This window comes from Cynocephalus volans, chromosome 7, assembly GCF_027409185.1.
Source record: "Cynocephalus volans isolate mCynVol1 chromosome 7, mCynVol1.pri, whole genome shotgun sequence".
Lineage (NCBI taxonomy): Eukaryota > Metazoa > Chordata > Mammalia > Dermoptera > Cynocephalidae > Cynocephalus > Cynocephalus volans.
This window is the reverse complement of record NC_084466.1, coordinates 146,935,401-146,955,730: the sequence shown is the minus strand read 5'-3', so window position 1 is coordinate 146,955,730 and position 20,330 is coordinate 146,935,401. Positions and strand designations below refer to the sequence as shown.

Here is a 20,330-nt window from a genome sequence, read left to right as displayed (position 1 = left end):
TATTGAAAACTTACCATGTGTCAGGCAATGTTTTAAGCACTTTACATGTATTAACTTATTTATTTTTTGAAAAAACCTGCAAGATAAGTACCCTTATTTTTTCCTATTTTATGGTTGAGGAAACTAAGATACAAAGTCTAAGTAATTTTCCAGGTGTTAAAAGATAAGCAGCCATATCTTGTGAGATCATAGGTAAGGAAAGCATACTAGGAAGAAGGATGCAACATAGTTAAAGGGATGGAGGCAGGAATGCATAAGGAACATAATCAGCAGTCTGACTCACCCCCAAAAATTGTGAGTAAGGGAGTAATAGAAAGATATGAAAGCTAGCTGATTTCTATTTGGCTTTGAATGTCAGGCTAGGGAGCCTAAGCTATCCTATACGAGCATCTTCTGTTTCTACTTCCAGCTGTTTCCCTGGTCGTTGATCCTAAAGATTTGTGCCTGAGTAGGATGCGTAAAAGGTGGAGTCCTAGATATGGATATGTTTCTGCTGTCTCTCTGTGACTCTGGTCTCAACATAGGACATTATTAGAACTGTTTTGTTATTTAATTCAGTTAGTTGATCTACTGTTTTAAAATCATGATCATTTTGGGGGGATAAGGCCAAGCCAGAGAGACTGAAAAACAATCCCATGCATAATTGTTCTAACGTTGTTTAGGAAATATACTATCATCATGGTTGGTTTACCATTGGACCAAGTTGGCAAAACCTGTAGCAAGCAAGTCCTTTACTTATGAGAAATGGGCTAGGAGTCAAATGACCAGGATTTTAGTGTTAGCTCTGCCAAACACCAGCAATGTGCCTGTGGGCAAGTCACTTGACCTTTCTGGACCTCAGTGCCTTCATCTATAAATAAGAATAAGAATACCTAATCTGCTTACCTAGTAAGATTTTCAGGAATATCCAATAAGATAATCTAAGTGAAAGCCCTTTGTGTACTATAATGCATACGTTAATGGACATAGTTATTTTATAGTATTTGCGTATTGTGATCTATCAGTGAGCAGCTATTTATTGTGTACCTTTTAGATATCATTGTGCTAAGTGCTGTAGACGCTTCCCAGGTAAAGGATTCAGGCTCTCTGCCTTCAGAAAGCTGGTTGTCTAGTTGAGGACATTATATGTTCACATGATATAATGTCATGATATAAATGAGATATGCATAGTAACAATTTTATAGTTTTGGAGATCACCATGGGATCAGGTGGTCTAGGACAGTTTTCTGGGCAGGGGATATGGATGTGGGCTAGGAAGGTTGAGGAGAGTTGGTTGTGTGGAGGGATGCACATCTGAGGTAAGAAGAGTGGTGTGTAGTGTAGTGGTGATCAAAGGTACTGGCAGTGGGGCTAGAAGAGAAGAGCGTGTTAAAGGGATGTGAGATTAGCCTGGCTGGAATCTAATCCAACTCATGTAATTCCTGTGGAGAGTCAGATATATCAGCCTTTTACTCTGGAAACTATTAATGACAAATAATTTTAATAGTAATTATAAATTAATGCACAATTAATATTAGCAGACTTATGGTTGAGGCTTTCAGTCAATTCCACAATTATCTCATCTATTTTTCTCAATAACCTTATGAAATAGGTATTCTTATCTCCATGTTATAGATGGGAAAATTGAGTCTCAGTATGGTCACATAGCTAGTCAGAACCAGGAGTCAAATCCAGGTCTATCTGGCACCAAATCCACCATCTTTACCATTATTTTGTGTCTCCTTGTTTGTTTCTTAAATGTTTCCTATATTAATTTCTGTCTAGGGGGTTGTGTTAGAGATTGTTTCACTTGGTCTCTAAGGCCCAGTTCAAATACTGCCCCTTTTATAAAATCTTTTTTTCATTCCCAGTAAGAATTTTTTCGTGAGAACTAAGTACTTGGTTTTTTACTTGTACAGCAATAATCCACACTTGCTGTTTTGTGTCTTAGTTATTTGGGTACAAGAGAGTCTTCCCCCATTAGTCTGTTCCTCAGCAATGTATCTAGCCAAGAATTGTTTCTCAGCATAGGTTCGCTAATAATTGCCTTCCAGGGCAGAAACCGTAGCTCTCAAAACCCACAACTAAGGGAAAACCCATGTAAAAAACCTGTGTGGTATATTAGGTATTGTTTCCACCAGGTAAAAAATGAACAAGGAAAGAAAAAAAAAAGAAAAAAACCACCTCAATTTTTATAATCATTCTGCCAAAACAGCCCTAAAGAAGCAGGCAACAATAAATTCAGGGGCATGATGCTCTACCTGATTCTGGTTTTGTAGAGCACCTGTCTCTTTGCCTTTTAATCAGATAATAGAAAAGACTGAAAGAGTAAATGTGCGAGGCCAGTAGTTATGCAGAGTCCATTCTTCTCACTGATGCTTAATAGATTTATGTAGGTAAGTCCCATTAATGTTAATGGAAGTTACATGTGTAATTCCCTTTTTCATCACTGAGAGAATAGAGCTTTATATTCCTTGGGTAATTATAGTACTGGCACTGTTAGTTTTTTCAGTTAACTTTTTCACCTGCCTTTCCTGCTTGGACTCTTAAGAAAGGAACTGAATTCTTCTGTTCAAAAAGGAAAATTGCCAAAATATCTGAGAGGTGAAACAAATGTAACCAGATCTACTTGTTGGAGGGGAAAAAAGCAAGAAAACACTAGGACAGGAAGCTGGAGGGTGAGTGCCTGCTAATTTTCAGATCCCAGGAAGCATGTGGTGGTTTGGATTTTCTAACAATGCAGGGCTTTTCACTGGCAGCCCATTTCCTCAGGTATTTGAAGTGAGAGGAAAATAAGTCTCTGAACATTTGGGTGAATTAATTTTAGCATGTAAGATTTGAGAGCAATGCCTCAGTCTTTGCAGAGCCCAGTAAAGAATTAATCTAGGTCTCTGTCTGAGACTTAATCAAGGATACCTTGGTATCTAAGATTTGGTTTATGGGAATCTAAAAGATAGCTTTGTTACTATCCTATTAGAAATGTAAATCTTTTGAGTATTCCTCTGTCACATCAGGTGCTCTGATTAGAGCATACAGCAGGTCACTGTATTTCTTAGGACACAGCACTGCCTATTCCTTAGCTGGACGTGGGAAAATCAGCATCTTGGTCTTGCTCTGTAGACAAGTTTAAAATTTTTTTAGAAGAGGGACAGGGTTCAACTTTCCTGATGGCTTTACTTCTGTTACTTAAAAATAATTGTTTTCTAATTGAAAGTAGAAGAAAGGTATACTTTGATTCATGGGCATGTTCAGGTTTTGCGGCAACCATCAAATCTCATGCTGGGAGGAACTTTATAGTTACCCAATTAATTAATTAATTAATTAATTAATATTAAATATTGTATACAATGTAGTTGATTTTCATGTCCCTTTACCAATTCTTCCTTTTTGCCATTCAATAGTCACCTAATTTAACCAGGTGGTCCAAAAGCATTCAATAGTAGGGAGTTTACTCTAGCGTTTAGTATGATGTCTGGAATACATGTAAGTGATTTGAACCAATCTGTCAGGAACAGGCTGTTCTAACTTTGAGCTCTGTGTTAGAAATTTCTGCCTTGTCATGGGATAAAAATAGGTCTTTCTCTAATTTTATTTTACTCCTTGGACCCTGTTCTACACTTTCATCCACTGGCCCCTTTTTTTTATCCATTTGGGACCATAGAAAATAAGTCAGCTCCCTCTTACCTGAGAATTCTTCACTCATTTCTCAGAATTAAGAATTGAGACATTTTATTGGCCTGCCTTTTCCATCCTAGATATAATATTTTGGTTGCTTAGGTCAGGGCTCTGCCTATTCATTCTCCAGCTGTTCTCTAATTCCAACGTGGCTTGTTTCCTGAGGCTTGAGATTTAAGACCTTTTGTCTATCACCTTGTCCTTTAAGTCTTCAAACCCAGATTACTTGTTCATGTAGCTGTCTATCCCTGAAGCCCTTTTCAGATTAACTAATCAGAGCTTGGAGAAGACTCAGATTCGATGTTACGTATGCTGCTTTCTCCAAAAGTGCCCAGTGTAGTGAAAAGAAAATCAATTGAGATTTAGGAGATCTGGATTTTAGCCTTTTCTCAGCCATAGAGTCTCCCTATTTCAACTCCTTCTCTTCTATCCATTTAATTATTATGCAACAGCCAAAGTGATCTTAAAGTATAAATTGGATTATGTCACTTAAAACCCTTCAGTGGTTTCTCAACCTATTTAAATCTTAGCCTAAAATCCAAAATCTTTACTGAGGCATAAAAGGTCCTCTGTGATGTGACTCCATCCTGACTACCTCCCCCAATTCATTTTTACCTTTTCACTGGCCATTTCCCAAAATGTGTCTCACCTCAGAATTTTTCCAGAAGCTATTCCATTTCCTAAAATGTTTATTCCCTCAGTTTTTGTCTCTTTTTTTAAAAATTAATTTATTATTTTTTTACATTCTAAGATGTTGTGGAGCAGTGGAAGGGGCAAGGTAAAGGGGTCCTGGTTTTGGAAGGAAGGGGGGCATAGCAGAGGCCCTCTGCCCTCCCCAATCCCGGGCTTGGGAGCCCAGGGGGCTTCTGGTACCTAGTTAACTCTTAATCCATAGGTTTCAGCTCAGATATCATTTCTTCAAAAAGTTCTTCCATAACCTGGAAGAAATGCCCTAGCTAAATGAATGGCAACCAAGTTGAGGCCTGTGCCTTGGGGTTAAGCATAAAATGCAGTCCTCTGGCCTGTGCTTTTAGGGTGTGTCCAGTTCTTTTTGTTGCTCTTTCTACCAATATGAATTATATATAGGTTCAATGATAGGCAGGTCAGATGTATAGGGAAATGCTAATAGTATGGTACCTGGAACTTAAACACATTTTTAAAAAGTTTAGTTCACTCAACTTGAAGACCACCACCAGTAAAGGAAGGAATGGCAAAGAAGCATACATTTGTTGATTCTCTGCTTCAGGATTTGGCAAATTTTTCTGTAAAGGGCCACATAGTAAAGATTTTAGGCTTTGTTGGCCATGCAGTCTCTGTTGCAACAATGTGACTCTGCCACTGTAGTGTGAAAGCAGCCATAGACAGCACATAAACAGATGAGTGTGGCAGTGTTTCAATAAAACTTATTTATAAAAACGGGTGGTGTTGGTCTGCTGGTCATTGTTTGCCAGGCCCTAACCTAGTGTATGCCAGATGCTTTACATGTATGAGGATATTTCAAAAAGTTCATGGAAAGATTCATATTATTTTTCATTTCTGTTTTTCCATGAGCATTTTGAAGTACCCTCACTTTACTCTATTACAATCTGGTAGTTATTTATCCATTTTATAGTCTCATAGAGGTGAAATAACTTGTCTAGAGCCACTCAGCTTGGTGAGGGAAAGAATTAAGATTCTAACTTAGGCTTCAAAGATTAGAGATAGGAAATGGTCAATAAAGTTTAATTCAACAAATACTCATTGAGCACCTACTATATGATTATAGTAGTGCTAGACATTTGAAAAGACTAGCATCTTCATACTACATTTCTCTCTAATTACCTAGTAAGGTATTAAAGTAATTTGGGGAGTCATCATGGTGAGGTGAAAAGAATGTGAGTTTTGGAATCAGACATGACTCAAATTTTAACCCTGCTATTTAACAACTCTGAACCTGGGAAAGTAATTTAAGTTCTGATCTTAATATCCTGAGATCAAAAGCAAATTAAATGACACTGGTAGATGTTAGGCCTCCGTTAAAGAATTTTTAAATGAGATTTTATATTCAAAAGGACATTGTACTACTTATTTATATTATTTGGATTTTTCCGTACTAGGTACTGTTAAGTTTTTTATACATTTTAAGACTTAAAAATAGAAATAAGAAGGAGACAACCATTCTTTATTTCCTTCAGGGCTGGTCTGTCTCTCAAAATTTGCCTTGTGTGATGGAGCAGTAATAATTGTGCGTCCACCAGCAGGAAGAAAACATTTGGGAAGATTCAGGGAATGTAGACACTGAGATCAGAAGTATACAGGCTGTTGAGTCCTGCATTCTTTCTCTTTTGTTTACTAAGTGACAAAGGAATTATTTGGGAGAGTGACCTGTAAGGTTCACCTTATGGTCATGTTTGATACTCTTAGAGTGGACTTTGGCATGGTTAGTGGTTATTATAGGTGGTGGATATTTTGAAAAGATGCAGTGGGAAGAGTTAAGTGGTTTGTGGGAAAGATGTTTATGATCAAAATAGAGCTGCTGTTACTCTGAGGATTGTCTTTAGTATCTGATTACAATATAGAAACTCCATCGTGATGGTTGGAATCTCTTATTCCATAGGCTAGATCATTTTAAATTTCAGGCATCTCTTAAAAGCACACCAGAAGCGCCTTCTTCTGCTCCTAGAACAAACAGAAAAGCTTCACTGCCAGAAAAACTTGCCATTCCCTTCCTGTGCCTCTTCAGTTGTTTTTTTTTTTTTTTTTTTTTTTTTTTTTTTTTTATTTATTTTTAAATTTTATTTTGTCGATATACATTGTAGCTGATTAATGCTCCCCATCACCAAAACCTCCCTCCCTTTTCCCTCCCCCCCTCCCCCCCAACCATGTCCTTTCTGTTTGTTTGTTGTATCAACTTCAAATAATTGTGGTTGTTATATCTTCTCCCCCCCCCCGTTTGTGTGTGTATGTGTGTGTGTGTGTGTGTGAATTTATATATTAATTTTTAGCTCCCACCAATAAGTGAGAACATGTGGTATTTCTCTTTCTGTGCCTGACTTGTTTCACTTAATATAATTCTCTCGAGGTCCATCCATGTTGTTGCAAATGGCAGTATTTCATTCGTTTTTATAGCTGAGTAGTATTCCATTGTGTAGATGTACCACATTTTCCGTATCCACTCATCTGATGATGGGCATTTGGGCTGGTGCCAACTCTTGGCTATTGTAAAGAGTGCTGCGATGAACATTGGGGAACAGGTATACCTTCGACTTGATGATTTCCATTCCTCTGGGTATATTCCCAACAGTGGGATGGCTGGGTCGTATGGTAGATCTATTTGCAATTGTTTAAGGAACCTCCATACCATTTTCCATAGAGGCTGCACCATTTTGCAGTCCCACCAACAATGTATGAGAGTTCCTTTTTCTCCGCAGCCTCGCCAGCATTTATCGTTCATAGTCTTTTGGATTTTAGCCATCCTAACTGGGGTTAGATGGTATCTCAATGTGGTTTTGATTTGCATTTCCCGGATGCTGAGTGATGTTGAGCATTTTTTCATATGTCTGTTGGCCATTTGGATATCTTCCTTAGAGAAATGCCTACTTAGCTCTTTTGCCCATTTTTTAATTGGGTTGCTTGTTTTCTTCTTGTAAAGTTGTTTGAGTTCCTTATATATTCTGGATATTAATCCTTTGTCAGATGGATATTTTGCAAATATTTTCTCCCACTCTGTTGGTTGTCTTTTAACTCTTTTAATTGTTTCTTTTGCTGTGCAGAAGCTTTTTAGTTTGATATAATCCCATTTGTTTATTTTTCCTTTGGTTGCCCGTGCTTTTGGGGTCGTATTCATGAAGTCTGTGCCCAGTCCTATTTCCTGAAGTGTTTCCCCTATGTTTTCTTTAAGAAGTTTTATTGTCTCAGGGTGTATATTTAAATCCTTAATCCATTTTGAGTTGATTTTAGTATATGGTGAGAGGTATGGATCTAGTTTCATTCTCCTGCATAACGATATCCAGTTATCCCAGCACCACTTGCTGAAGAGGCAGTCCCTTTCCCAGTGAATAGGCTTGGTGCCTTTGTCAAAGATCAGATGGCAGTAAGTGTGAGGGTTGATTTCTGGATTCTCTATTCTATTCCATTGGTCAGTGTGTCTGTTTTTATGCCAGTACCATACTGTTTTGGTTATTATAGCTTTGTAGTATAGCTTAAAGTCAGGTAGTGTTATGCCTCCAGCTTTATTTTTTTTGCTGAGCATTGCTTTGGCTATTCGTGGTCTTTTATTGTTCCATATAAATGTCTGAATAGTTTTTTCCATTTCTGAGAAAAATGTCTTTGGAATTTTGATGGGGATTGCATTGAATTTGTATATCACTTTGGGTAGTATGGACATTTTCACTATGTTGATTCTTCCAATCCAAGAGCATGGGATATCTTTCCATCTTCTTGTATCCTCTCTCATTTCTCTCAGCAGTGGTTTGTAGTTCTCATTATAGAGATTTTTCACCTCCTTGGTTAACTCAATTCCTAAGTATTTTATTTTTTTGGTGGCTATTGTAAATGGGCAGGCTTTCTTGATTTCTCCTTCTGCATGTTCACTATTGGAGAAAAGAAATGCTACTGATTTTTGTGTGTTGATTTTGTATCCTGCTACTGTGCTGAAATCATTTATCAATTCCAACAGTTTTTTTGTAGAGGTTTTAGGCTGTTCGATATATAGGATCATGTCATCTGCAAACAGGGACAGTTTGACTTCATCTTTTCCAATCTGGATGCCCTTTATTTCCTTCTCTTCTCTGATTGCTCTGGCTAGTACTTCCAACACTATGTTGAATAGGAGTGGTGAGAGTGGGCATCCTTGTCTAGTGCCTGTTCTTAAAGGAAAAGCTTTCAGCTTTTCCCCATTCAGGATGATATTGGCAGTGGGTTTGGCATATATGGCTTTAATTATGTTGAGATACTTTCCCTCTATACCTAACTTATAGAGGGTCTTTGTCATGAATGAGTGCTGAACTTTATCAAATGCTTTTTCAGCATCTATAGAGATGATCATATGGTCCTTGTGTTTGAGTTTATTAATATGGTGTATCACATTTATTGATTTGCGTATGTTGAACCAACCTTGCATCCCTGGGATGAATCCCACTTGATCGTGATGAATAATTTTTCGTATGTGTTGCTGTATTCTGTTTGCTAGTATTTTAGTGAGGATTTTTGCATCTATATTCATCAAGGATATCGGCCTGTAGTTTTCTTTTTTGGTTATATCTTTACCTGGTTTTGGTATCAGGATGATGTTTGCTTCATAGAATGAGTTTGGGAGATTTGCGTCCGTTTCAATCTTTTGGAATAGTTTGTAAAGAATCGGTGTCAATTCCTCTTTGAATGTTTGGTAAAATTCTGCTGTGAATCCATCTGGTCCTGGGCTTTTCTTTGTTGGGAGCCTTCTGATAACAGCTTCAATCTCCTTTATTGTTATTGGTCTGTTCAAATTTTCTACGTCTTCACGGTTCAGTTTTGGGAGCTTGTGTGTGTCCAGAAATTTATCCATTTCCTCCAGATTTTCAAATTTGTTGGCGTATAGTTGTTTATAGTAGTCTCGAATGATTCCTTGTATTTCAGATGAATCAGTTGTAATATCGCCTTTTTCATTTCTAATTTTTGTTATTTGAGTCTTCTCTCTTCTTTTTTTTGTTAGCCATGCTAATGGTTTGTCAATTTTATTTATCTTTTCAAAAAACCAACTTTTTGATTCGTTGATCTTTTGAATTGTTTTTTGGTTTTCAATTTCATTCAGTTCTGCTCTGATCTTAATGATTTCTTTCCGTCTGCTAACTTTAGGATTGGATTGTTCTTGTTTTTCTAGTTCTTTAAGGTGAAGTGTTAGGTTGTTCACTTGCCATCTTTCCATTCTTCTGAAGTGAGCATTTAATGCAATAAATTTTCCCCTCAATACTGCTTTTGCAGTATCCCACAAGTTTTGGTATGATGTATCATTGTTTTCATTAGTTTCAATAAACTTTTTGATTTCCTGCTTGATTTCTTCTTGGACCCATATGTCATTAAGTAGAATGCTGTTTAATTTCCATGTGTTTGTATAGTTTCCAGAGTTTTGTTTGTTATTCATTTCTAGTTTTAATCCATTGTGGTCTGAGAAGATACATGGGATAATTCCAATTTTTTTGAATTTATTGAGACTTGATTTGTGACCTAATATGTGATCTATCTTGGAGAATGATCCATGTGCTGATGAGAAGAATGAATATTCTGAGGTTGTTGGGTGGAATGTTCTGTAGATATCTGCCAATTCCAATTGGTCTAGAGTCTTGTTTAGATCTTGTGTTTCTCTACTGATTCTTTGCCTAGATGATCTGTCTAATATTGACAGTGGAGTGTTCAGGTCCCCTGCTATTATGGTATTAGTGTCTATTTCCTTCTTTAGGTCTAATAGAGTTTGTTTTATAAATCTGGCTGCTCCAACATTGGGTGCGTACATATTTATGATTGTTATGTCTTCTTGATGGATCAGTCCTTTTATCATTAAGTAGTGTCCCTCATTGTCTCTTTTTATGGTTTTTAGTTTAAAGTCTATTTTGTCAGATATAAGAATAGCCACTCCAGCTCGTTTTTCTTTTCTGTTTGCATGGTAAATCTTTTTCCATCCTTTTACTCTTAGTCTGTGTGAATCTTTATGGGTGAGGTGGGTCTCTTGTAGGCAGCATATAGTTGGGTCCTGCTTTTTGATCCAATCAGCCAGTCTGTGTCTTTTAATTGGGGAATTTAAGCCTTTAACATTAAGAGTTGTTATTGAAAGGTGTTGATTTATTCTTAGCATTTTATTGGTTGTTTGGTTGTCTTAGGTGTCTTTTGTTCCTTGCTTTCTGATTTACTGTTTGGTTTCTGTGTTTGTTGGTTCCTTAGGTTGTAGATAGTGTTTTTGTTAGCTTGTTTTCTCTTCATGAATGCCATTTTTATTGTACTAGCGGGTTTAGATTTTTCTTAGGTTTTTATGGCAGTGGTAGTTATTTTTTCAGGAACCAAACCCAGTACTCCCTTGAGGATTTCTTGTAAGGGTGGTCTTGTGGTAGTGAACTCCCGCAGTTTTTGTTTGTCTGAGAAATATACTATTTGCCCCTCATTTCGGAAGGATAGCCTTGCAGGGTAGAGTATTCTTGGCTGGCAATCTTTGTCTTTTAGTATTTTGAAAATATCATCCCATTCCTTTCTAGCTTTTAGGGTTTGTGATGAAAAGTCTGATGTTAACCTGATTGGGGCTCCCTTATAGGTGATTTGACGCTTCTCTCTTGCAGCTTTTAAGATTCTCTCTTTGTCTCTGAGTTTTGCCAATTTGACTATGACATGTCTTGGAGAAGGCCTTTTTGGGTTGAATACGTTTGGAGATCGTTGAGCTTCCTGGATCTGAAGATCTGTGATTTTTCCTATACCTGGGAAGTTTTCTGCCACTATTTTGTTGAATATGTTTTCAATGGAATCTCCATTTTCCTCCCCTTCTGGAATACCCATGACTCGGATATTTGAGCGCTTGAGGTTGTCTGATATCTCTCTCAGATTTTCTTCCATGTCCTTGATTCTTTTTTCTTTCTTTTTGTCTGCTTGTGTTATTTCAAACAGCCCATCTTCAAGTTCAGAGGTTCTCTCTTCAACTTCGACAAGCCTGCTGGTTAAACTCTCCGTTGTGTTTTTTATTTCGCTGAATAACTTCTTCAGTTCAGCGAGTTCTGCTACATTTTTTTTCAGGACATTGATTTCCTTGTATATTTCCTCTTTCAGATCCTGTATACTTTTCCTCATTTCATCATGATGTCTAGCTGAGTTTTCTTGTATCTCATTCAGTTTCCTTAGAATTATCACTCGAAATTCCTTATCAGTTATTTCAAGGGCTTCTTGTTCTATAGGATCTAGAGTATGAGATTTATTAACTTTTGGTGGTGTACTTTCTTGATTTTTTGTATTTCTGGTGTCTTTTTTTTGGTGTTTATTCATTGTGGCAGGGGGTTTCACAGTCCACCGGTTTAAGACTAATGACTAACTAGGATGTTGCTGTGGTTGCCAATTTGGTATGGCTCCCGCCGTGACTGCTCAGTTGGCCTCTAGTGTCTTGTGTGTGTGGTTGCCTCGGGTCTTGGGCTTCTCCGGGGATCCACCTTTCTGGTCAGCTTGTACTCTGCTGGGCTGGTGGATCACGTACCACAGGGTGTGTGATCTCTGTTGAGCTTTCACTTTCTGTACAGGACTTCTCCCCGTTCAGTGTGCTCTGGCCCAGGCTGTTAGATCGTGCAGTGGCGACCCCACCGGATGTGTGGTTTCTGTCGAGTCTCCGCCTCCCTGGCCGCACGTCTCCCCCCTCTGTGCACACTGTGCTGGGTTGGGGCGTGTCTTCTGCACCTCTCGTCTATCAGCTGGGCCTTCAAGACCCTGCTCAGCACCGCCTCGCCCAGGAAGTCTACCAGGTTTCTGCTAGGCACAGACGACCAGTCTCTCTGGGTGCCTTTGTAGTACTGTGTAGATCTTTCTCGGGTCTTGTTCACCTTTGTATCCCCCTGGTATAAACCGAGTCTAGTGCCCGCCTGCAGCCTGCTCTCCGGCAGGTTCAAGCAGACCTGGGAACTCTCCTACTGAGAGACCCCTGGAGTAGGCGGTCAATCGGTCTGGAGACCCTCCCAAGGAACAGCGAGACCACGGGTTCGGATGCAATCAGCAAGAGGTTTATTGAACATACGGGTACCCGGGCGACACAATCTTTCGGAAGACTGGCGCGCCGGGCGGAGTTCCTGGGCTCGTTTTATAGCAAAAAGCGCGGGTACAGAAGCAAGAAGCAAGGTAATTGGTTAGTTCAAATCAAGCCAGGGGCGGACTCCGGTCAAGTGGGGGTCCTTGAAACAGTTGAGGGGCACTCTTGAAACTGCAACTGACCTATCTACTTCTGGGAACTACCCGCCCTTTGCCTCGGGCCGGGGCCCAGGTGCATAATCACAGATATCCTGTTTGGCTCTGTTCCCCTTGTTTCTTAACTTGACTTTTTGGCTGTACTTTCCCTATACTCTTGTAAAATGGCGTTACTGCGGCTAGCTTGAAAAGAAAAAAACACTTCCTTCATTCCCCCATTTTTTCTTGTGGATCGCTCTAATCTTAGAGCGGAATTAAAAGTTATCTTCATTATCTAAGGTTTGGTATTTTTGTCTAAGGACCAGAATTTTAACTGCACTTACCCTATCATTGATGAATTGGACTAGTCTATTGATGACGCAGGGCCCAAGGGTGAACAACAGAAGGAGGAGTAATAGGGGCCCGGCGATGGTTGACAGTAGGGTGGTTAACCAAGGGGAGTTATTGAACCACCCTTCATACCAATTTTGGTTTTGTTTGTGCTCTAACTGTCTTTTATCTAGCCTTTCTTTGAGCTTGTTCATGGAGTCCCGCACTACACCTGAGTGATCCGCATAAAAACAGCACTGTTCTTTTAGGGCTGCGCAGAGGCCTCCTTCTTTTAGGAACAATAGGTCAAGGCCTCTCCTATTTTGGAGCACTACCTCAGACAAGGAGGTTAGTGAGGCTTCTAGCTTGCTAACTGAGTCTTGGAGGGCCCGGAGGTCGGTATCTATAGCGGTCTGGAGGCTGGTCAGTCCTTGCTGGAGGTCTAGGGGCCCTTTGACTAAGGCGGCTGTCCCAGTACCCATCCCTGCTGCAATCCCTAATCCCAGTAAAACAGCCAGGGTAAGTGAGACGGGCTCTCTTTTTACCCTGGGGTGAGGATTGTCATAGGCCTGCAACAAGGTTTCTCCAGGATGGTAGTAGATGCGAGGGATCAGCTGAACCTGGGTACAGAAATCTTTAGACTGATTAAAGACTGAGGTAGAGAGGCAGGGGGTTAGGCCGGTGTTGCATGCCCACCAGCTATGATTGGAGGGGAGCAGGTATTGATTGTTCCCGGTGGAACTGATGGAATGGGTCTGGTTGCAAAGACGCCGATGGGTCGGGGGTACTTTTCCTACGCACAACCCGCTTCCGGAGACTTCAGTGAGGGTGAGCTTTCCTTGGGCCCCCCATCGACACTGGGAGTAGTTGGAGGTATAGGTGGGTTCCCCCGGAAAGGCTGCCCCCTCATAATAAGGGGGGCCCATTGCCAGACAGAGCCAGCAAGACTCTGTGGCGTTAGGGTTGGTATTGTTTAGGGCTAGGAAAGCCCCTTGTATAAGGCCAAAGAGTCTGTCACCCGTGGTAGGGAGCGGGGTAGATAGGGTGTCATTTTGCTTTCGTCCCGCGGCGGCAGAGTTATTGGCCGCTGGGGCTAGGGTGTCAGACGGCGCTTTTACAGGAGGTCCTTGCTCCGTAAGGACGGAGTCGGGGCCTATGGCTACAGTTGGCAAGCTGGCGGCCACCAGACGAATAGTCAATTGTACGCCTGGATGCCCGGTCTTATAGAGCCTTAGACCCCAGGTCCTTCCCTGCATCCAATCCCTGGAGCTCTGCCCTCTTTCTGTGAAGCTTATCTGGAGGGGGTTACACCAGCCGGAGTTGTTACAGTCCCCGTTCCCCGAAGTCTGGTTCCGCACTACAGTTATGAGATCTGAAGACCCAGATAGCCAATAACCAGTCCCCGTGGTCTCACATCCCCATTCTTTACAGTACAGGGACTCTAGCCCCCCGCATGTTCTAGCTTTTGAGAGGTCCCGGCCATCCCGGGGACACACGTAGAAGGAGGAACCTGCCATCCTGTTCCTAGCTCGCGGGTAGCTGCACCCTGGAGCTCCCCAAGTGACCTGGTAGTAAGAATTTTCATAGTTTGAGTCAGGAGGCCTGACTCTTTTAGAGGCCGGTGCATCAATTTCTGGAATATCCCAAGTCTCGAGACCCGCCGCCAGGGCACATATATCAGGGGTGAGGGGGGGCCACCAAGTCCAAAGGGGGTGGACTTCTGTCTTGGACCAGACAACCTTTCCAGTTTGGGACAGTACCTGCCAGGTGAGGGACGTGGGTTGGTTGGGGTTATTACTTGGTAGGCTTGTTCTGCCGCCGCCGAATGCGCAGCTTAAGAGGATTATCAGTCCTTTCCAGCTCCCAGGATTCATCTGGTATGGAGGGTGGCGCAGGCTTGAGGTGAGAAGCATGGACCCAGGCCGCAATACCGTCCACTTTTACCGCTGTTGGTGTGGTCAGCAGCACCAGGTACGGGCCTTTCCACCGAGGCTCAAGGCTGCCGGTCCGATGGCGCCTAACAAGCACTTGGTCTCCGACCTGGAACGGATGAGGGATGGCCACGGCGCCTGGCTCGTATACCTCCTTGATCTGGTCCCAGATCTGGGTTTTTACAACTTCTAAAGCCTTTAAATGAGTGAATAAGACAGGAAAGAAATTATCATCAGGACCCAACGTCTCTCCAAACCCAAGTATAGGGGGCGGTCCCCCATAGAGAATTTCATAGGGAGTCAGACCAAACCGGCCAGGGGTGTTCCTGGCTCTGAGCAGCGCTAAAGGAAGGAGAGCCACCCAATCTTTTCCACCGGTCTCTAAGGCTAATTTAGTCAAGGTCTCTTTGATTGTCCTGTTCATTCTCTCTACCTGTCCTGAGCTCTGGGGTCTATACGCACAATGTAATTTCCATTGTATCCCCAGTTGTGTGGCCAGTCCCTGACTTACCTGAGCAACAAAGGCTGGGCCATTATCTGACCCGAGTACCTTAGGGATCCCGAAGCGGGGTAGGATTTCTTCTAATATCTTTTTGCAGACGGTCAGGGCCGTTTCAGTCTTAGTAGGAAAAGCTTCTACCCATCCAGAGAAAGTATCTATAAATACCAGCAGATACCTGTTTCCATACCGACCAGGCTTTATTTCTGTGAAGTCTACTTCCCAGTATACGCCGGGTCGATCTCCTCGTTGTCTTCTTCCGGTCTCTCGGTAGGTTGCGACCGCATTAGTCATGGCACAAGCCTGACACTGACTGGCGACTTCGCGAACTGCCAACGAGAGGTTTGGGATGAGGAGGCTGGTGCGGTTTATTAACTGGAGAAGTTTTGCTGGCCCCAAGTGCGTCAGCCGGTGTAGCCGCTGAATGAATTCTTTTCCCTGGTCAGGGGTGAGTTCTCCTAGCTTGGCCTTCGTCTGGGCAGGTTCGATTAGCTCCTGAGGTTTGGTAGTTTCTGCCAGCACTCTGGTCGACAGGGCGGCTTGTTTTGCAGCCTCATCGGCCCTCCGGTTTCCGGTGGCTACAGGGTTGCTTCCCTTCTGATGGCCGGGGCAGTGGATAATGGCAACCTGTTTGGGGAGGTGGATGGCCTCTAGCAGGGCCAAAATCTCTTCTTTGTTTTTAATGTCTTTTCCAGCCGAAGTGAGCAACCCCCTTTGTTTATATATTGCCCCATGAACATGAGCGGTGGCGAAAGCGTACCTGCTGTCTGTATAGATATTGATGTTTTTTCCTTTAGCTAGGCGCAACGCCTGGGTCAAAGCCACCAGTTCGGCCCTCTGAGCTGACGTACCTTCTGGCAAGCTGCTCGCCCACACCGTCCGCTGGCCATCTACGATGGCGGCCCCTGCCCGCCGTCTACCTTCCGCAATAAAACTACTACCGTCCGTATACCAGGTTGGCACCCCAGGCAATGGCTGATCCTTGAGGTCCTGGCGAGTCCCAGTTTCTTCGGCGAGGATCTCGGAACACCTGTGCACTGGGGTTGCTTCCGGTTCGGCTGGTAGTAGAGTAGCTGGGTTTAGGATGGCAGGGGGAGCGAATGTTACCTTTTCATTCAGTAGTAAGCTCTGGTAATGAGTCATCCTAGCGTTGGTCATCCATCGGTCGGGGGGCTGCCGCACGATGCTTTCGAGGCTATGGGAAGCAATCACAGTCACGTTTTGCCCCAGAGTTAGTTTATCAGCGTCTTTGAGAAGGAGCGCAACGGCTGCAACCGCTTTCAGGCAGGTTGGCCACCCGCTGGCCACCGGATCTAGTTTTTTTGATAGATAAGCTACCGGCCGCCGCCAGGGTCCTAGAGCCTGAGTGAGCACTCCCCGGGCTACGCCGGCTCTTTCATCTACATATAGAGTGAATGGTTTGGTGAGATCCGGGAGGGCCAGAGCAGGGGCTGACAGCAAGGCTTTTTTTATGTGATCAAAAGCCCTCTGATGTTCCTCAGTCCAAATAAAAGAGTTGCCCTCTTTTGTCAGGGGGTACAAGGGTGCAGCTAGGGTGGCGAACCCAGGGACCCAAAGCCTGCAGAATCCAGCAGTGCCCAGGAACTCACGAACCTGTCTAGGGGTCGTGGGGGTAGGAATTTTCATAACAGTAGCCTTTCGAGCCGGGGTCAGCCACCTTTTTCCTTCTTTGAGCAGATACCCCAGATAGGTGACCTCTCTCTGGCAGAGCTGGGCCTTTTTGGCTGATACCCGATATCCCAACCTACTTAACTCCTGTAGGAGTTTTTGTGTCCCTTCTTTGCAGTCCTTGTATGTGGGGGCCGCCACCAGGAGGTCGTCCACATATTGGAGTAATATTACCTGGGAGTTGAGGGCCCTAAAAGGAGCCAAATCCCGGTGGAGGGCTTCGTCGAAGATGGTGGGAGAGTTCTTAAACCCCTGTGGCAGCCGGGTCCAGGTCAACTGACCTGTGGTGCCTTTTTCTGGGTCCCTCCACTCAAACGCGAACAACGGCTGGCTGTTGGGATGTAGCCTGAGGCAGAAGAAGGCGTCCTTAAGATCCAGGACTGAATACCAGGTGTGGCTAGGCGGGAGGGAGCTCAGGAGGCTGTAAGGATTTGGGACGGTAGGATGTATATCCTGCACCCTCTTATTAATTTCCCTCAGGTCTTGAACTGGCCGATAGTCATTGGTCCCTGACTTCTTTACAGGCAACAGAGGGGTATTCCAGGGCGACTGACAGGGCACCAGGACTCCTAGGTTTAAGAATCTTTGGATGTGAGGCCTGATGCCTTCTTGGGCCTCCTTGCTCATTGGGTATTGACGAACAGTCACCGGTGAGGCACCTGATTTTAGTTCTACTATTACTGGTGGGACTTGTTTGGCCAGTCCCATGCCTGCTTTTTCGGCCCATACAGAGGGAAAAAGCTGGAGCCAGGACGGATCAATAGAGGAGGGAACTGGTCTTTCATGTAGCCGGTATTCTTCTTCTAAGCTTAGGACCAGGCACATAGTAGGGCGATCATCCCACGTTACTTGTGGACCCTCAGCCGAGAACTGGATCTGGGCTTTTAGTTTGGTTAGGAGGTCCCTGCCTAACAGAGGAGCAGGGCACTCGGGTATGACCAGGAAGGAGTGGGTCACTTGTTTATGTCCAATCTTTAAAAGTCTCTTTGTGGTCCAGGGGTAGATTTTACTGCCTGTTGCCCCTTCCACGACTGTTTGTCTGGACCCTATTTTACCCAGAGGCTGGGTCAATACCGAGTGCTCAGCCCCAGTGTCGACTAGGAACTCGATGGGGGTCCCCTCCACAGTCAGCGTTACCCTAGGTTCGGGGAGGGGATCCGAACCCCGACTCCCCTAGTCATCTAGGGACAGAACTTTGGCTTTTCGGATGTTTTTCTTTTGGGGACATTCTCTTGCCCAATGCCCCTTCTCTTTACAGTATGCGCACTGGTCTCTGTCCAGGGGGGGTCTTCTTTCCCTAGGTGTCTGCCTCGCCCGGTTGCTCAGGTTTTCTGCCTTCCTGTCTCTAAACTCTCTTTCACCTACTACTGCGGCCAGAATCCTAGTTAAATTTTTCTCTTGGCGCTTATCGCGTCGTCTTTCCCTTTCTTCTGCCTCCTTTTTTTCTCTGTCTTGTCTCTCCTCTTCTGTCTCTCTCTTATGATACACTTTTTCTGCCTCCCTCACTAAATCTTGTAAGGAATAGTCTTGGAGCCCTTCTAGCCTCTGTAACTTCCTTTTAATATCTGGGGCTGACTGCCCGATGAAGGCCATGGCAACCGCAGCCTGCTGCCCCTCAGAAGAGGGGTCAAACGGAGTATATCTCCTATAGGCCTCGGTTAGACGTTCTAAAAAAAACCGAAGGGGGTTCAGCCGGTCCCTGCAAGACCTCTCTTACCTTGGCCAAATTAGTGGGGCGCCGGGCTGCCCCTTTGAGACCTGCCACTAGAGTCCGGCGGTAGACCAGGAGACGCTCCCTACCTGCGGCCGTGTTGTAATCCCACTGGGGCCGATTAAGGGGAAAAGCCTCATTAATGAGGTTCTCGAGCTGAGTAGGGGCCCCGTTGTCCCCGAGAACGTTCTTGCGAGCCTCCAGGAGGATCCTTTCTCGCTCCTCAGTGGTGAATAGAATCTGTAAAAGTTGTTGACAGTCGTCCCAAGTTGGCTGATGGGAAAACATAAGAGATTCAAGGAGCCCTGTGAGTCCTGCTGGGTTCTCAGAGAAAGAAGGATGGTTAGATTTCCAATTATAGAGGTCTGCTGAGGAGAAAGGCCAATATTGTAGAGGGATCAGGCCGTTGGGCTCGGCCGGGGGTCCCACGGCTCGGAGGGGCAAAACCACAGTGGAGTCAGGACCCGAGTCGTCCGCCGGGCTACGGACGCGACGACTCCTGGTCCTGGTGGCTAGTCCCCCAAGGTCAGAAGTATCGGGCGCCTGGTCCGGCGCTGGTCCGACCGCTTGGGGGGCCAAGGGAGGTGGCAGTGCCGCCGGGTAGGGCGGAGGTTCAGACATAAGGAGTAAATCGTCTGTTGCGGGATAAATGGGGATTGGGGGAGGAGCGGAGGGCCTCCTTGCAGGTGGTCCTCGAGAATTTTCTGGGCCAGAGGCAACAGCGACCTTGACGGAGGGTGGCACCCACGGAGGAGGGCTCTGGGCGAGGTCCAGCCACACCACAATGTATGGGACTTGGTCTGGATGTCCTCCGGTTTCCTGAAAGACAATCTTTTTAACTGCAAAAAGGACAGAGAGATTAAAGGTTCCTTCTGGCGGCCACCCTATGCCGAACGTAGGCCATTCGGAAGAGCAGAGAGTCTGCCATTTTCCTTTTTTGATTTCCACGGATTGGTTATGGGCCCTGGTCTTTACATCTTTCCAGTGATCTAGAGTGAGAGAGAGAGGGGTAGAAGTACCTTGTCCCATTTCGTAGACCTCGAAGAGAGGGACAATAAGAGAGAGACTTACTACAAATAAGACAAAAAGAAACCAAAAGCGTCGGCGAGACCGAGTTGCGTAAAGGCAGGAAAAGGACTCAGATGGCAGAGCGCGCCTCCCTAGGCGCGACGACGGGATCAAAACGCAATGATCCTCTGCCGGGGGGTCCACCAGGCGTCCCTGGTCCTCCCCTGATCCTGGGACGTCTCCCAGGATTACCGGGTGGTGAGCCCCCGAACACGTCTGTTCGCTACTCACACGTCAACCCGGAACAAACCGAAACCAAAAATGTGCGCACCCTGTGGGACAGTTGGAATCACTGAGTTAGACACAGAGACAAGACACAGAGACAAGACACAGAGCGACTGCTGGCCAGCTTACCTCCCGTTGGTGGGTCGGTGGTCCCTGGGTGGGGGTCTCCTATCCCGGACGAGCCCCCAAATGAGAGACCCCTGGAGTAGGCGGTCAATCGGTCTGGAGACCCTCCCAAGGAACAGCGAGACCACGGGTTCGGATGCAATCAGCAAGAGGTTTATTGAACATACGGGTACCCGGGCGACACAATCTTTCGGAAGACTGGCGCGCCGGGCGGAGTTCCTGGGCTCGTTTTATAGCA

The 20,330-nt window shown here is 44.3% G+C and overlaps 1 protein-coding gene across 1 annotated transcript in view; it reads right to left on the bottom strand.

Moving 5' to 3' along the window:
• The window catches only part of LOC134381805 (uncharacterized), a 43,830-nt gene extending 24,128 nt beyond the window's left edge, over positions 1-19,702 (bottom strand). The window contains 3 exon segments of the mRNA XM_063101610.1: positions 15,814-18,636; positions 18,638-19,512; positions 19,693-19,702. Of these exon segments, the coding sequence (XP_062957680.1) occupies positions 15,814-18,636; positions 18,638-19,512; positions 19,693-19,702 (3,708 nt within the window).
• Between the last annotated feature and the right edge of the window lie 628 nt (positions 19,703-20,330).